The 13,831-nt window shown below is 40.6% G+C and overlaps 1 protein-coding gene across 2 annotated transcripts in view; it reads right to left on the minus strand.

Annotated features, from left to right (window-relative positions):
* The window catches only part of pip5k1ca (phosphatidylinositol-4-phosphate 5-kinase, type I, gamma a), a 43,406-nt gene extending 30,206 nt beyond the window's left edge, over positions 1-13,200 (minus strand). For both annotated transcript variants that reach the window (XM_053321715.1, XM_053321716.1), the window contains exon 1: positions 12,880-13,200. In XM_053321715.1, the coding sequence (XP_053177690.1) occupies positions 12,880-13,012 (133 nt within the window). In that variant the 5' untranslated portion in view covers positions 13,013-13,200. The remainder of the gene's footprint in view (positions 1-12,879) is intronic.
* Positions 13,201-13,831: the final 631 nt, after the last annotated feature.

The following is a 13,831-nucleotide window of genomic DNA, read 5'->3' on the forward strand; positions in this document are numbered from 1 at the left end:
TATAATAAGGGTCAGTATTAAGTGCCAGGGTCAGCATTGACAAATTATAAATTCTGTGTTTTCATGAAGATTTTAAAAATCATTTATGTGAATGACTTTTCAAAATTCATGGCAGACTATTAAAATCTGTCATTTTAATGCGAGAGCTGAGCTGTTATAATAACCTTCATTACTTTCCATGTGTTGGACTAAATACATAAAAATATCTGTTCTGTCCTTTGTATTTATATGTGCGCTCTCTCTCACTCACACACACACACACACACACACACACTTTTTCCTCCCTTCCTCTTGTTTCCATGGTGCTCCAATGAGGTCAACCACCGTTTTTTATGACTATAGCGCACGTGTGCCTGGAATCAACAGACAGATGCTGCCTTCCACATGTCCTCTCACGCTGCTGTTAAATGGGGCATTAGCACACACACAGCAAAACATGATGCAACTCACAGTTAAGCATAAAAAAAAAAAAAAAAAAGAATACAAGCACCAGCCCGCTCACTGATATAAGCATACACGCAAGGAGAAAAGACCAGCTGAGACATGATGCCTTAAACAAATACTGAAGAAATAGGAAGAATTGAAGTGTTTTACTGACAGCGATGTCTAACCCAGAAGGGGATCAATATCAGAGCTCCCTGAGGATGAGCTAAGTAAGAGGCAGTCTCTGAAATGATTGTTTATTATCTTGGCAAAGGCTAAGTGATGGAGCTCCAGATATCGATTGGGTGTTAATTTTTCATGCCACAACAAAGCAGCGTTTGCTCATCGTGTCAAAGTGTGTCTGACCTGACCTACAGAAAAAAGAAATCCATAATTCTGTCAAATTTAAAAGAGAGACTAAAAAAACCCAACAAGGCAGCCTACTCAATAAACAGGGATGTTTAGTGGAGTAAAATATAGTCATCTCTTATTACAGTGTTTTGCCTCGTAAACAATGCTGTTGGATTGTAATATTACCTCTGACAACAGTGTGAGGATGAAATGTGTGTTGGAGGTGGAGGACGAGAGTCATTTGTTCTTTCTTGTCCAGGCTGCTGCAGAGGTTATGGTCCTTTTTTTTTTAAACTTTTTTTTCTTTAGAACATGTTAATTTATGCTAAACTTCAGCCTAGTTCACTTTGCATAGGAGAGTTATGCAACAGTAATGGGCTGTTTAAACTGATCCTAAATCAGTGTCATTGGGCTAGTTGACCCTTGAGCCCTCAGTCTCAGCAGCCAGCAGATTGTGTGTGTTTCCATGACTGCAGCAGTTAGCCAGTGTGATCCTTCATCAGTGATAGCAGTGAAAAGGCAAAGTTGAGCACGTTTGGATTAACACTAGTGATTTAAGTGTTAACCTGTCTTTGGTGATATTCAGGATATGATGTTTACTTAGCACACACACACACACTGATCTCCAGGCAGGTGTATCACTGGACACTTGACATCTCCACATGTGTGTGTGTGTCATTTCTATAATACCTAACACTTAACAGATTAACACAGTTTGTTTTATGGTAACACTGCTGCATTTCAACACTGTCTGCTGAAAAACTATTGTCTTATCACCTTTCACAGTGAAGCAACAAGTGATGCTTTCATTTTAATATTGGTTAAAATCATATTTGTGTTTTTCAGAACAGCTCTGATGTGATTTGAATCAAAGACGGTGATCAGAAACATGGTGTTTACATGTTTACAGTATACCGGTTTCTAATCGTAATCCAGCCCAACCCAACCAGCAAAAGAGCGGCTCTGGGTTTCTGTAACTAGGACAAGATGTTACCATGCAAAAATACATATACACAACACTCCAAACAACCAATCGCAACCCAGATAGTATTGTATGTGATAGTGAGCATGTAAGCACCCTCACTGATTCTTTATTTTCATGTGTAGCAGAAGACATCTGGGTGTCCATCTAAGTATATCAATAATTCCTCTCAACTGACCATTCCTCCATGGTTAGTACACAGCTTCTTGGGTGGCGAGACTCATAATTAAGGAGTCATCAAGTCAGTAATGCTAAGCTTTTCAAAGAGGCTTTACATGTTTCACACAATTACGGCACTCTGGCTGGCAGTATAATATCCTTTCAGCTTATCCTTGCTGCTTCTGCATGTAAACACACAGACACACAGCAACAGACACACACTGAGAAACACACACAGCCAACTATTTTTTTTATGGAAGTACAGTCGAACTCAGCTCTAAATGTTTTAATACGTCTTAAACTGCCATGTTGGTGTCGGCACACGTCCACGACCGGCTTCTCCCTAAAATTACATTCCCCTCAGCATTCCTCTGATTTACTAAACAAAGCGGTGTGCACAGAGGGGCGGGGGCGGGGGGGGGTGAAGCTGCTCCGTCCTCTGCTGTCAGTGCACATCATACACTTTGTATAATACAGTGAGTGCATGGAGGGAGCAGCGGCTGGAGAGGACGGCTTTTCACCATGCCAAGTCATCCATTATGATCAATAGCATCAGGCAAGCAAGCAAGCAGACAGGTTTAATAAAAAAGCTTCCTGCCTTCAGCTGGCTCAAAAAAAAAAAAAGAAAAAGCTCCCTTTGAGACATTTAGCTAGGGGCCAGATCCTGAGCAATGCACCACAGAGACTGCATACAGGCAAAGAGTCCAGATAGAAGAGCTGCAACAATTAGTCAATTAATATAATAGTTGGCAACTATTTTGATAATAGATTTGTCATTCTGAGTCATTTCTTTAAGAAAAATTCCAAATTCTCTGGTTCCAGCTGATGTGTTTTCTTTAATCTTCTATGACAGTGAACTGAATATTTTTGGGCTATGATCTATTGCTATGTGCAAAAGAAGACATTTGTCATCTTGGACTTTGGGAAACAGTGATTGACTTTTTTTCTTGTTCTTTTTTTTCTTTTCTTTTTTACCATTTTCTGACATTCTATGGACCAAACAACTAATAAATCAATCAAGAAAATGAGACAGGTTAATCGTTGTTGCCTGTAGATTTATTGTTTAGTCAATCAAAAGAATATACATATATAAGAACAAAAATGACTTGCCTTTCTCATTGTACAGTTAGTTAATGTGCATCTCTCTCAAAATGCCTTTTTTATGTGGTAAAAAGTATTGTTTGAAAAGAGCATGCTTGTCATTTAAGCAGATAATAACAGAGTAAGTAGCAAAGATTTTCTCAAGACAAGCTACTGCTAAGCTGTAAAACAACACAAACAATTTCAAAACAAACCAACACCTATAATTTTCAGCTCAAGAATTACCACCCGTGTCAGAGCTAGAAACACAGACAACACTCACTCCCATAATTTCAGTTTAACTGTGGCTCACCCAGACAAAATCTGAATCTGAATCTGGTGAGGTGTTGTGACGGTCACACAGACAGACAGATACCCAAATACAAAGCCAGCCAAGTCATCGTCACTATTACTTTACTATCACTAATCCCAATCCCATTCTCTCCAGACCACTAGACTAACTGTCTGGATTATCAGGATCAGATGGCGCCCCTGCAAGGACAGGTGGAAGTCACAAGACCGTCTGTCTGTTTTTCTACGTTGTTGCCTGTCTCTGCTCTGCTTCAGCATTACAGCAAAAGCAACCAACCATACAAGTCAATCTGTTGGTTAAAGCATTTCAGAGATATTGATGATAGGCTGTATTTCTGATATGTGATAATGAACAGTCAACAGTCTGTGCTGGTGAAAGGTTGACAAAAGAAATATTCTGATGAAAATGTAAATCATCATCATTAAAACGCCACACCTGTCAGCACCCTGTCTCAACCACCCGCCTTCACTGTCCAAATCCATTTATCCAACATTTGGACTGAAAATGAGAAGAGGCTGGAATGAGATGCTGACAGCAGCTAATGGCTCAAGTCTAATCTCACTGCTGCACACAAGAGGCCTGGACAGTTGCATCTTCATTTCACACAGTAGATTGGACTAATGGAGCAGGTGGGTATGAAAGTAGGACTTTATCATGGAGAGGCCTGAAAGCTCAGTGGACTTTGAAATGGAATTTTAAAGTGAGGGGATACAGAGCGAGGTGTCTTTATTAGAGAGGAGGGCAAGTCCTGACAGACTATTATGAACACCATAGTGATAGTCGCCAATATTTACACAACACAGAGAGACACACTTATGAATACACCACCAAATGTCAATATAGCAACAGCTCTGAACTGTCAGGCGTCTACCGGCATGTTCTGGGATTGTGATGCCTGCCCACACTGTGAGTCAACATGTGGACCGAGCCAATCCAAACATGGTTCAGTCCAGTCAGACATTAACATTTCTATATTTGCTGCTTCAGTTGACATTTTGTCCTGAAAATAATGTATTTATACCATTGGGTTGTTATGTCAAGAGTGTCCCTCAGGGAGGTCTTGCTGCTCCTGGGGAGACTGGCAGACTTGAGTAGCAGCACCCTGTTTCCTGGGCGAAGCTAAAAAACAGTCAGTATTACTGGCAAAATGACACGCGCACACACACACACACACACACACACACACACACACACACAAACACACACAAGTACTCAAACTCTTACGTAATTTCAGTATGTTTTTCATTACTGAGCTCCCAGATCAGAACTGAGCTTAGTGATCCTTGCTGATCCTCAAAATGCAGCGAAAGCTGTCAGCCAAGAGAAAAAGTTCCTTTTACGGACAGAGAGGAGAGAAGAGGAGAGGAGAGGAGAGGAAGGGAGAGAAGAGGAGAGGAGAGGAGAGGAAGGGAGAGGAGAGGAGAGGAGAGGAGAGGAGAGGAGAGGAGAGGGAGTCAAGTGAAGTAGATAGTACAAATAAACAGGGTGGTGATCACCCTGACTCCTGTGTGCTGCTGTGTTATTGCTGAGAGCAGCATCTTCAACTGCTGGTGACTCAGTGGAAGTAATCAGCTCTAACTACAGAAGGAACACAGTCGCACAACATTGCGAGTCACTATTGCTCAGCTCAATCTCATACCTGCACAGAAAATCTATGGAGACACCTGCAGCTTTAGTTGCCCGCCTTAGTTCAGTACAGAGATGAAAGCACTACCTCACATAGTACTATATGTGTCACACATGAACACATTGCATTACTGTCATGATCATGAAGGTTCAAACTAGTGGCTACCAAGACTGGTTCCAATGTGGTTGAAAATGTTGCAATTTAACCATGTACCTCAGTCATAACAGGGGCAGCACCATCATCCAAATACTCTGTTCCATTACATTTAACCCACTATGTCTTTTACAGTTACCACCTCTGCACGCTGCCCTCTAAATGAATACTCAGTACAGATGATCTGGCAAACACTGTGACCATACTGAACATGAGTATAAACGCAATTGTGCTGTCAATCCTACACCTTTTACACGTTGCATTAAAATGCATCCACATTGTATCCAGATGTGATTTAACCTGATTATATTTAAAACTGGTCTTAATATGTCTCTCCAGTGTCCTGCTTATTTGCACAGGTCCAAAAAAAGCAAACTAACTGTCTTGCTAGCTCAGTAACCGGCTGATGGCTGATGCCTCACTGATTTGGAAGTCACGTATAATTCTGTATTTCAGCCCAAATAAGTGTTGTGGGTTGACAACGCCATTGCATTAACACTTGTTCGATGTGGTCACAGTGCATCCCCGACCATGGTTTGGGTGATCCGATTACAATTCATCCCCAATGCGTACATTTCTTCATACTCTACCTCTCATACGCAATGAGATGCTGCACTGCTGCTGGTTTCAAAGAGAAATCCTTTCCACAGCTACTGCAGGACCAGATGAATACCCACAGGAAAACTGACAGACAGCAGCCTTGGCCTTTTGTAAAACACAATGCAGCTAATAACATAGCTTGCAGCTGATGATCTAGCTCAGAACTGTATAGAAAATGAAGCCTTTTTCCACAGCGTCTGTGGAGAGAAGACAGTATCTTTCCCTGTAGCACATATAAAGCAATAATCACACACTGATGAGAATTTGAAGAACAACATGTTACAATGTACAAGCACATTTATTACACTGTAATTATACAGAGACATAAAAGTTGTGTAAAAGAGAAGCAGGAAGAGAAGCAGGCGCAGGTCAAAATATATTCTGCACCACAACGCTCCCTTACATGGCTGGGCAAAGTTGAGTGAAGCTCATACCCCCACCCCCTAATTAATTGCTCAGTCCTCTCTTCAGTACAATGAAGAGAGAAGAGAGAAGAAAGAGAGAATACTATAAAGGAGAGCACACAACTGATTATATACTAATTTTGCTTCAGATGAACTAGTGAGCAATAAATAACAGTTGTGCCAGCAGGTACAGACTGTGACAGAAAGTAGCTGTAAAAAGCTAGAAATGCAAATATCATGCCCACAGAGACAAGCACGTACCAATCAGGGCAGTAAATCTAACACAGAAACTTTTGCCAAGACAAAATCAGTGCTGCAGCCACACGCCTTTGGTTATCTAAGTCTGACGCGCTCTCTGGATCACTTGCAAATTCACCATCACATGAGATTAAAGTAGACTATTGCTTAAACCAGAGTCAGGGAGACCGAATTTGCCAACTAGGCCTACACTGTTTAATGAATGAATACATTTTCTCACTGCTCAGACCCCATTAAACTTACATAAACCCTCCAGCATCTCTCTCTTCCACTTTGCAAGGCTTTGCTTGCCATTCACTTTGAGCAGACTGTAAACTAACTGTGACAATTTAAGGGTCAAATCTAGTCTGCTCGACCTTTTCAAATGGCAGCTCAACTATTGACGTACCCTAAAATGTGTTTGGAAGAGACTGATGGTTGTACAACAAATAATAAGCTACAGTTCAATGACTTCTAATACAGAACCATCCTAAAATCAATGCAAAAACACAGAAATAAAAGACATTCGATGATACTGTGTTCATACAAGCTTTGATATTCAAAGGAACCTAATGCTGAAATGGGTGCAGTGCAATACTAGCTTTTAACAATGTAAGAATCACCACCTGACATTACATCTTTTTTTCTATGTACTACAAATAGGTATGATTACTGAAGCCCCAAGCAGGCACCACTCTAATAATCACCATTCTTCTAGATGTGGGCGATTTAGAAATGTCTGACAGCCTCACACTCTTGTCGGACTGCATTTATGCCTCAGGTGGTGATTGTGATAATGAAATAATAATAGCCTGCGCAGTGGGATGGGAACAGTGACTCCTTTAATTGAAAACAGCAGGTCGCTGCCTTATTTACCCTCTGAGGGAAAGCCGGGGCAATATGACACTGCAAGTGTAAAACTGAGCCAGAGCCTCATCCAGTGGCACATACGAGCCTTTTCCAGAGGCAAAGTCTCTATATGTCTCTCCTGCCTGTCTCCATCTCCTCTTTATCCTTACTTTCTTCCCAGCAGATATCACTATAAAAATCAAATCCCTGGTCAAGCACAAGCACAGATAGCAGCAAACACAACGCTCCTGCCTTGCTGTAAATCCTGTTTAAAATAGCTACTGTAGCTCACATCCCCCACTTGCAGGCAAAATCAGCAGCATGTGAGAAGTAACTGAACTGCGTCATCATCTATGTTGAATAATATGACATCAAATAACCTGGCAGAGGGTCAAAAACCCCTCTACAAGCTCTGAGAACTGGCCACCCGGATACAAACTCCTACTGTGATGCTGTGGCACGCACAGCCACAGAAGGAGAGAGGGATGGTGAGACCACGCAAAGGCAAAGGAACGAATAGGAACAGACGGATGGTGTATTCCACAGGAGGCAAACACCCTTTGTGCCTCCATCAGCAATCCTGACAGGCCTCGCCTACAGTGAAAAACAGAGAGGGGCGAGGGCTGATGGATAGTGACAAATGAGTGGCTAAGCCAAGGGAATCACTCACAGCAGAGGAGGTAAATGAGTTGTAGTAAGGAGAGGAGAGGAGAGGAGAGGAGAGGAGAGGAGAGGAGAGGAGAGGAGAGGAGAGCAGAGGAAAGGAAAGGAAAGGAAAGGAAAGAAAAGGAAAGGAAAGGAAAGGAAAGGATAGGAAAGGATAGGAAAGGTTGAAGGTAAGAGGAGTTATATATGAGTGTGGAGAAAAGATAAGTGAGATTAATGCTGTTGTGCTGATAAAAGACTACAGGGAGAAGTTACGGCTGCCTCAGAATGAGGAGCTCACAATGCTATTTAACAGCCAGCTGTGACACCCACGTAACATTGTATTCACACATCCAGAGCAGCTGAGCTCAACGTCACAGCCTACAATTACACTTGTGCGGGATCTGACTCCAAACAAGCTCTCAGGTTGAGCACTCTGACATGTTATGTGGACATTTAGCAATGACAATGAAGCAGGGCCTTTGCAGATGACATTTACATTCATTTCCATTACACACTGTCACTACTCTGTTACTGAAATGAACAAGACCCCCTGAGTTAACCACAATTCAGCTTAACAGCCTATAATAGACTACAGATGTTAGATGGTAGTCATAGTGTGATCCACACCTACCCCTCCCTGTTGCAGGACTCTTTAGACAACCTATAGCTTAACCTGAAAAAGCTTTATATCAAAAGAGAGACTATCACAGCAATATCAGTAAAAAACAAGTTCAATGTATGTTCTCCTCAACTGTGAGAAGACAAAATACTGTAATAGCACATGTTCAGATAAAATCATCCTATAGTTTGCATGGTTTGCTGTAAGGCTAATTCATTTGAACAGTGATAGAAACCATGATAGTGCTATGTAGTCTGACAATATCAATAGCTTGGAACTGATGTGATTGCACTTTTATCTGCCCATTAATTCATATAAATTAATCCATAGTAGTCACTGAGGACTAACATCTTGATAAGATGTTGTAGGGCAGACATTTACGGAAGCATGTTGCATTCACTTGAATAATAAAAAAAATCCAGTTTTTCTTAGTAATTTATTTTTTGGTCTGTTTTTCTGCCTAATCTTTTTTCCTGTTTTTCGGGGTAATTATTTTTCTGTTTTTTGTGGTATTTTTTTTCTCTGAATTATGAAATCTTACCTTGAAAAACCAAGCATAAAAATAAATTACTCTGGAAAACAGAAAAAAAAAATTACCTCGAAAAACAGACCAAAAAATAAATTACTCAGAAAAAACAGATTTTTTTTTTAATTCAAGTGAATGCAATACGCTTCCGTAGACATTTGTTGAAACTCATTCCACAATAAAAAATGATGGAGAAAAAGAACACATTTTAAAGTGAGTCTCCCCCTCGCTAGCCTACAATGGCTCTTTTCCACTATACACTGGGGATAGTACCTGGTACCTGGTACTTTTTTAGTACCTGCTCTGGAGAGGATCCAAGCAAGCTGAGCCGATACTAAAATGTGACATCAACAGACCGCAGTTGTAGTAGCCTATTTATGTTTCTCTGGTACACCACAGGCTGAGTGTTTACCTAAGGTGCAAAATTAACTTTTCGTCCACTGGCCAAACACCTAGTCAGTGTTCAAATTTTACCAGCCGCTCAATTATTGTTTATTTTGGCTCTTGAGTGAAGCAAATCTACCGGATACTTACATATTTTGAAATTTGGGTTTGACTGAATAATGAACATGTGTATCCAACTTATATACAATTACAGCTACGATTAATGAGTATTCTTATTATTGATTCATCTGTTGATTATTTTCTCAATTAATTAATTAAATATTTGGTCTATAAAATGACAGAAAATCACTGTTTCCCAAAACCCGAGGTGCAAAATGTCTTGCCAACAGGCCAAAGATATTCAGTTTTCTATCATAGGAGCATGAAGAAACTACAAAATATTTATATAAGCTGGAACCAGAGAATTTAGACATTTTTTCTTGACATAATGACACAAAACAATTAAATAATTTATCAAAATAATTGGCGGCTAATTTTCTGTCGAACCACTAATTGATTAATAATTGCAGCTTTTTAAAATAATGTGTGATTATCTGTATATTTCAGTCATTGTATATCAGTCAGATTTAGAGCCAAAATAACTTGTTTGTTAAGAGTTATTGGCTATCTCAGGCACTTCCTCTTTAATGACACTTCCTTGGCATTCGCAAAACGCTGCCTTAATAGCATATTTAAATATACCTCACTCAAACCAACTCAACCTAGAGCATTAAATGAATGAAGCAGAGGTTATACTGGGTAACAATGAGGTTACAGATGGTGGCATGACAAAAACAAAAAGCTTAAACTGTAAGCAGTTTCTTCCTCTTCTCTATCCGATGTAATCACTCTACAAATCTGATCAAACTTGTCCTCTTTTGCTTTTATAAACATTATATTTTGCTGCTCTCTCAGTACAGATAGGTGAGTGCTGGATGCCTTTTAACAGTCAACCTGAATACAATTGGCATAGATGTACTCAATAATGCAATAATGTTCATCTGCGCATGCAAGCTCTCTCTCTCTCTCTTTCCACTAAGGCCTATGTTTTGTCCTATGTCATCGTATATGAAGGTGCACTGAGAAGGCACACACTTGTGAAATTACCCCGGGTGCATGAGACACGCGCCAGCAAGCGACTAGAAAGAAAGAAAGAAAGAAAAGCAACTGATGCCAAAGGCACCCCACTTCCATTTTCACCCTCTGATACAGCTAAGCTTGACCAGCAACGATGACAATACAGCCCTTTGATTCGTGAGCCTGGTCTGTGTGGAGGTTCTACTCGCTTGTCAGTACTGTCCTCACTAGGGACCCTGAACACCCCCATCCCCATACTGTGAATGTACAGTGAACATGACCAGTGATTCAACATGACTGACAAGCTGTTAGACTCAAGAGCTCAACATTCGGCTGCAGGCACATCACATATAATTAGATATATCCACATCCATCACAGTTATCACTTTGTTACATCAAATAACATTGTGCCATTTGTATAGTAGCACCCATCTCTATGTAGATGATGCTGTCTTTTATTATAGTGCTCAATCTATTAGCCTGCCTACTGAACAACAGCAACCTGGTTTCAACAGTCTCAAGATAGCATTTGAATTGAACATTTGCACACAAAACCAAGAACTGATTATCTCAATTTGAGAATGATCACACTCAATGAAACCTGTACAGGATGATAATGAAATAGCAAATAGTTCAGTAACCAACAGTAGCACTGACTGACAGATTAAAGGTGAACTTGTGCCTCTAATGCTTTTAGATTTTAGTGATGTCATCTACAACTTAAGCGAGTGTTTACCTTCACAATATAGCTATACGCAGTCTTTCCCTGTACACTTGACTGCACTCTATCAATATGTGACCTTTTCTTAATGGTGAAGAACACCAGCTGATATTTATTCATAAACCCACTTGGAATAGAAATCATAATTTTATCCAGCTTCACTTCTCACAACGAAATATTCAAACTGGTTCTACAGATTAAGCTGTGCAAGGTAAATATAGATCTAGGAAAGCTAGCGGTCACATATTCTGCTCCACCTTCCTGGAAAAATGTACAACATATTGTGTAAGACTTTTCCTCTGGTGACACTGGGTGGTTTATAATAGCTCTTAAAGGACATGATCCATCTTAATTGATTCTTTTTTAATAACGATGAGTTCCACAATTTACACAACAGCTGAGGAGAAGATCCTAACACCCCTGCGTACCTTCATCATCTTTGTCACCACAGTTCAACTTAAAGCACAAAACAATAAGATAAAAAGTCAGAGCAGGCAATTCTCACTGCTGTCTAATTTAAACCACCTCTATTACCCTTTTCATCAACTTTCACTTTTAGAGTTACAAAGGCAAGCACACAGGGACTACAGGCTTCCTTCTCATCAAGCTTGTGGTGAGGAGGTGTTCAGCTGCCAGAGTGCACATATCACTGATCACAGCATGGCACCGTTAACTGGATCATCAGCAGCTATTTAATTTTGAAATTTTGGCTCGCTAATATGTCTCACTTATTCCTGTGTAGATTCAAACATCGAACAATTTTTAAAAACTGCTATGGACAATATTTCTATAACATAAAGACATCAGTGCTTTCTGGGGGGAAAAAAGTAATAGACATGCTGTTTACCTCATATATGTCTATGTCATATAACACACACAATACCAAAATATATCAAATAATATCAGCTGATGTAGTGTTGCTCACTGTCACAGTATCACGCCTTACTGGGACACATGAATGAAACAAAGCCTGTTACTAGTCACCCATGTGATTTTCATACTATGACAAGTTAAAATATCTGATGTAAAAAAAAAGGTCTATTTCATTTATTTGCAATTTGTGCATTGTGGCAGAAGAAAGAAACCATTAAAATATTTGTGGGATCATATCTGACTGCCAGCTCCTTTATTACAAGGTTACAAGGATACAACTGCCAACATGGTGAAAATTGGTAAACCCAAATGGTAGCTTTAAAGGTTTCTTTAGAGACATATTAGGCGATATCTGAAATGTCAGGTCTATGTGTTTGACAGTGTGTGGATGACAGGTGGTGATAATTGCAGAGGGAGAAGGTCAAATATGTAATGTTTTCTACGTGGAAAAATATTCAGAAATCAGAAATATATCTCTACTAGGCTATTTCTATTGAACAAGTCAGATAATATACAATATTTACCGTTAACTTACATCATAATACTATATATTACATTACCCATTCAAACACCTGTCCATTTCCCAGCCATGATATGTTGTGCCACCGACTGGTCACGACTGTACCTCCATACATATGCAGTGTAATATTACATTAACACATATGTGTACAGTGCTTTACCTGCTCTCCTCCTCATTTCAGCTCAGTTAGCAGCTAGCCTAGCTTACCGATTCCTTGCTAGCAAAGATGAGTCGGGACTTTCTGCTTCACAGCAGGAGCAGCATGTCAGGATGATGGTGTCAAATACAAAACAAGCACGGAGATTTGTTTTCTATAAAAGAGGGACAACCTACCCATGTCTGCAGCGTCCATCCCGTAGCTCACTCCCACGACCGTGTCCGCATCATCGGATGCTGCGGCCCCGGATAACGGGCTCCCGTCCCCGGCCTCCGACAGCCCGACCGCTCCCTCGGCTGCTGCTTCCATTCAGCCTCCCGGATGAAAAAAACAGGCAAGCCGTCCGACTGAAAAAGACCCACAGCGACGGCACAACCCCGGCGGGAGGAAGGAGGGAGGGGTGTGTGGTTTGATATTTAGGAATAATCACACGGAGGGATATGTGATAGTTCTCCGCGATGGTGCCTTCATCTGTGCGGTGTCTCCCCTCCGCTCTGCTCCTGTCTAGCTGCTGCTCCCGGGCTGCTGCTGCCTCCTGGTTTTGTGCTGGACACTGCGGCTCCCCCTGCGGGAGGCTGAGGGGTACTGCAGCCAGCAGCTCAGCCTGTCTGCCTGGATGAATCAGATGCAGGGGTCATACGAAAGATGATGGGAGTCCGTCTGTGTGGTTGTATTGTGTTTTGGGGCTCTTAATCAACTCTGGTGAGTCAACACTCTAAGGCTATTTGTCATACAGTTTAATTTGTTTTTGCTTCAAACACCAACAGAAAAGTAGAAGACATCCAGTGATGGAAACCAATGAAGTAAAAATGAAAGCGTAATTTATTTTTTTTACGTTATCAACCTGGCTCTGGCCTTTTTACCTCATCCCAGTCATTATGTATTATATTTAAATGTCAATATCTCTGGCTCCAACATAGAAGGCAAAGTGCTAATAACACTAGTATTAGGCCTATACGTTTACTTGTTGATGTTGCACTGACCACATGACCCAGAAGTAAGGTTATAATTGTCATTTGTCATTTGTACTAACAGAATAATCAGTATTATTAGGCATACAATTTGATTCAAGATTGAAAGAACTATCAAACAAGTGTTTTCTTCATCTAAAATATACTCAGAGTAGAA

The sequence above is a fragment of the Scomber japonicus genome, chromosome 7 (assembly GCF_027409825.1).
Source record: "Scomber japonicus isolate fScoJap1 chromosome 7, fScoJap1.pri, whole genome shotgun sequence".
Lineage (NCBI taxonomy): Eukaryota > Metazoa > Chordata > Actinopteri > Scombriformes > Scombridae > Scomber > Scomber japonicus.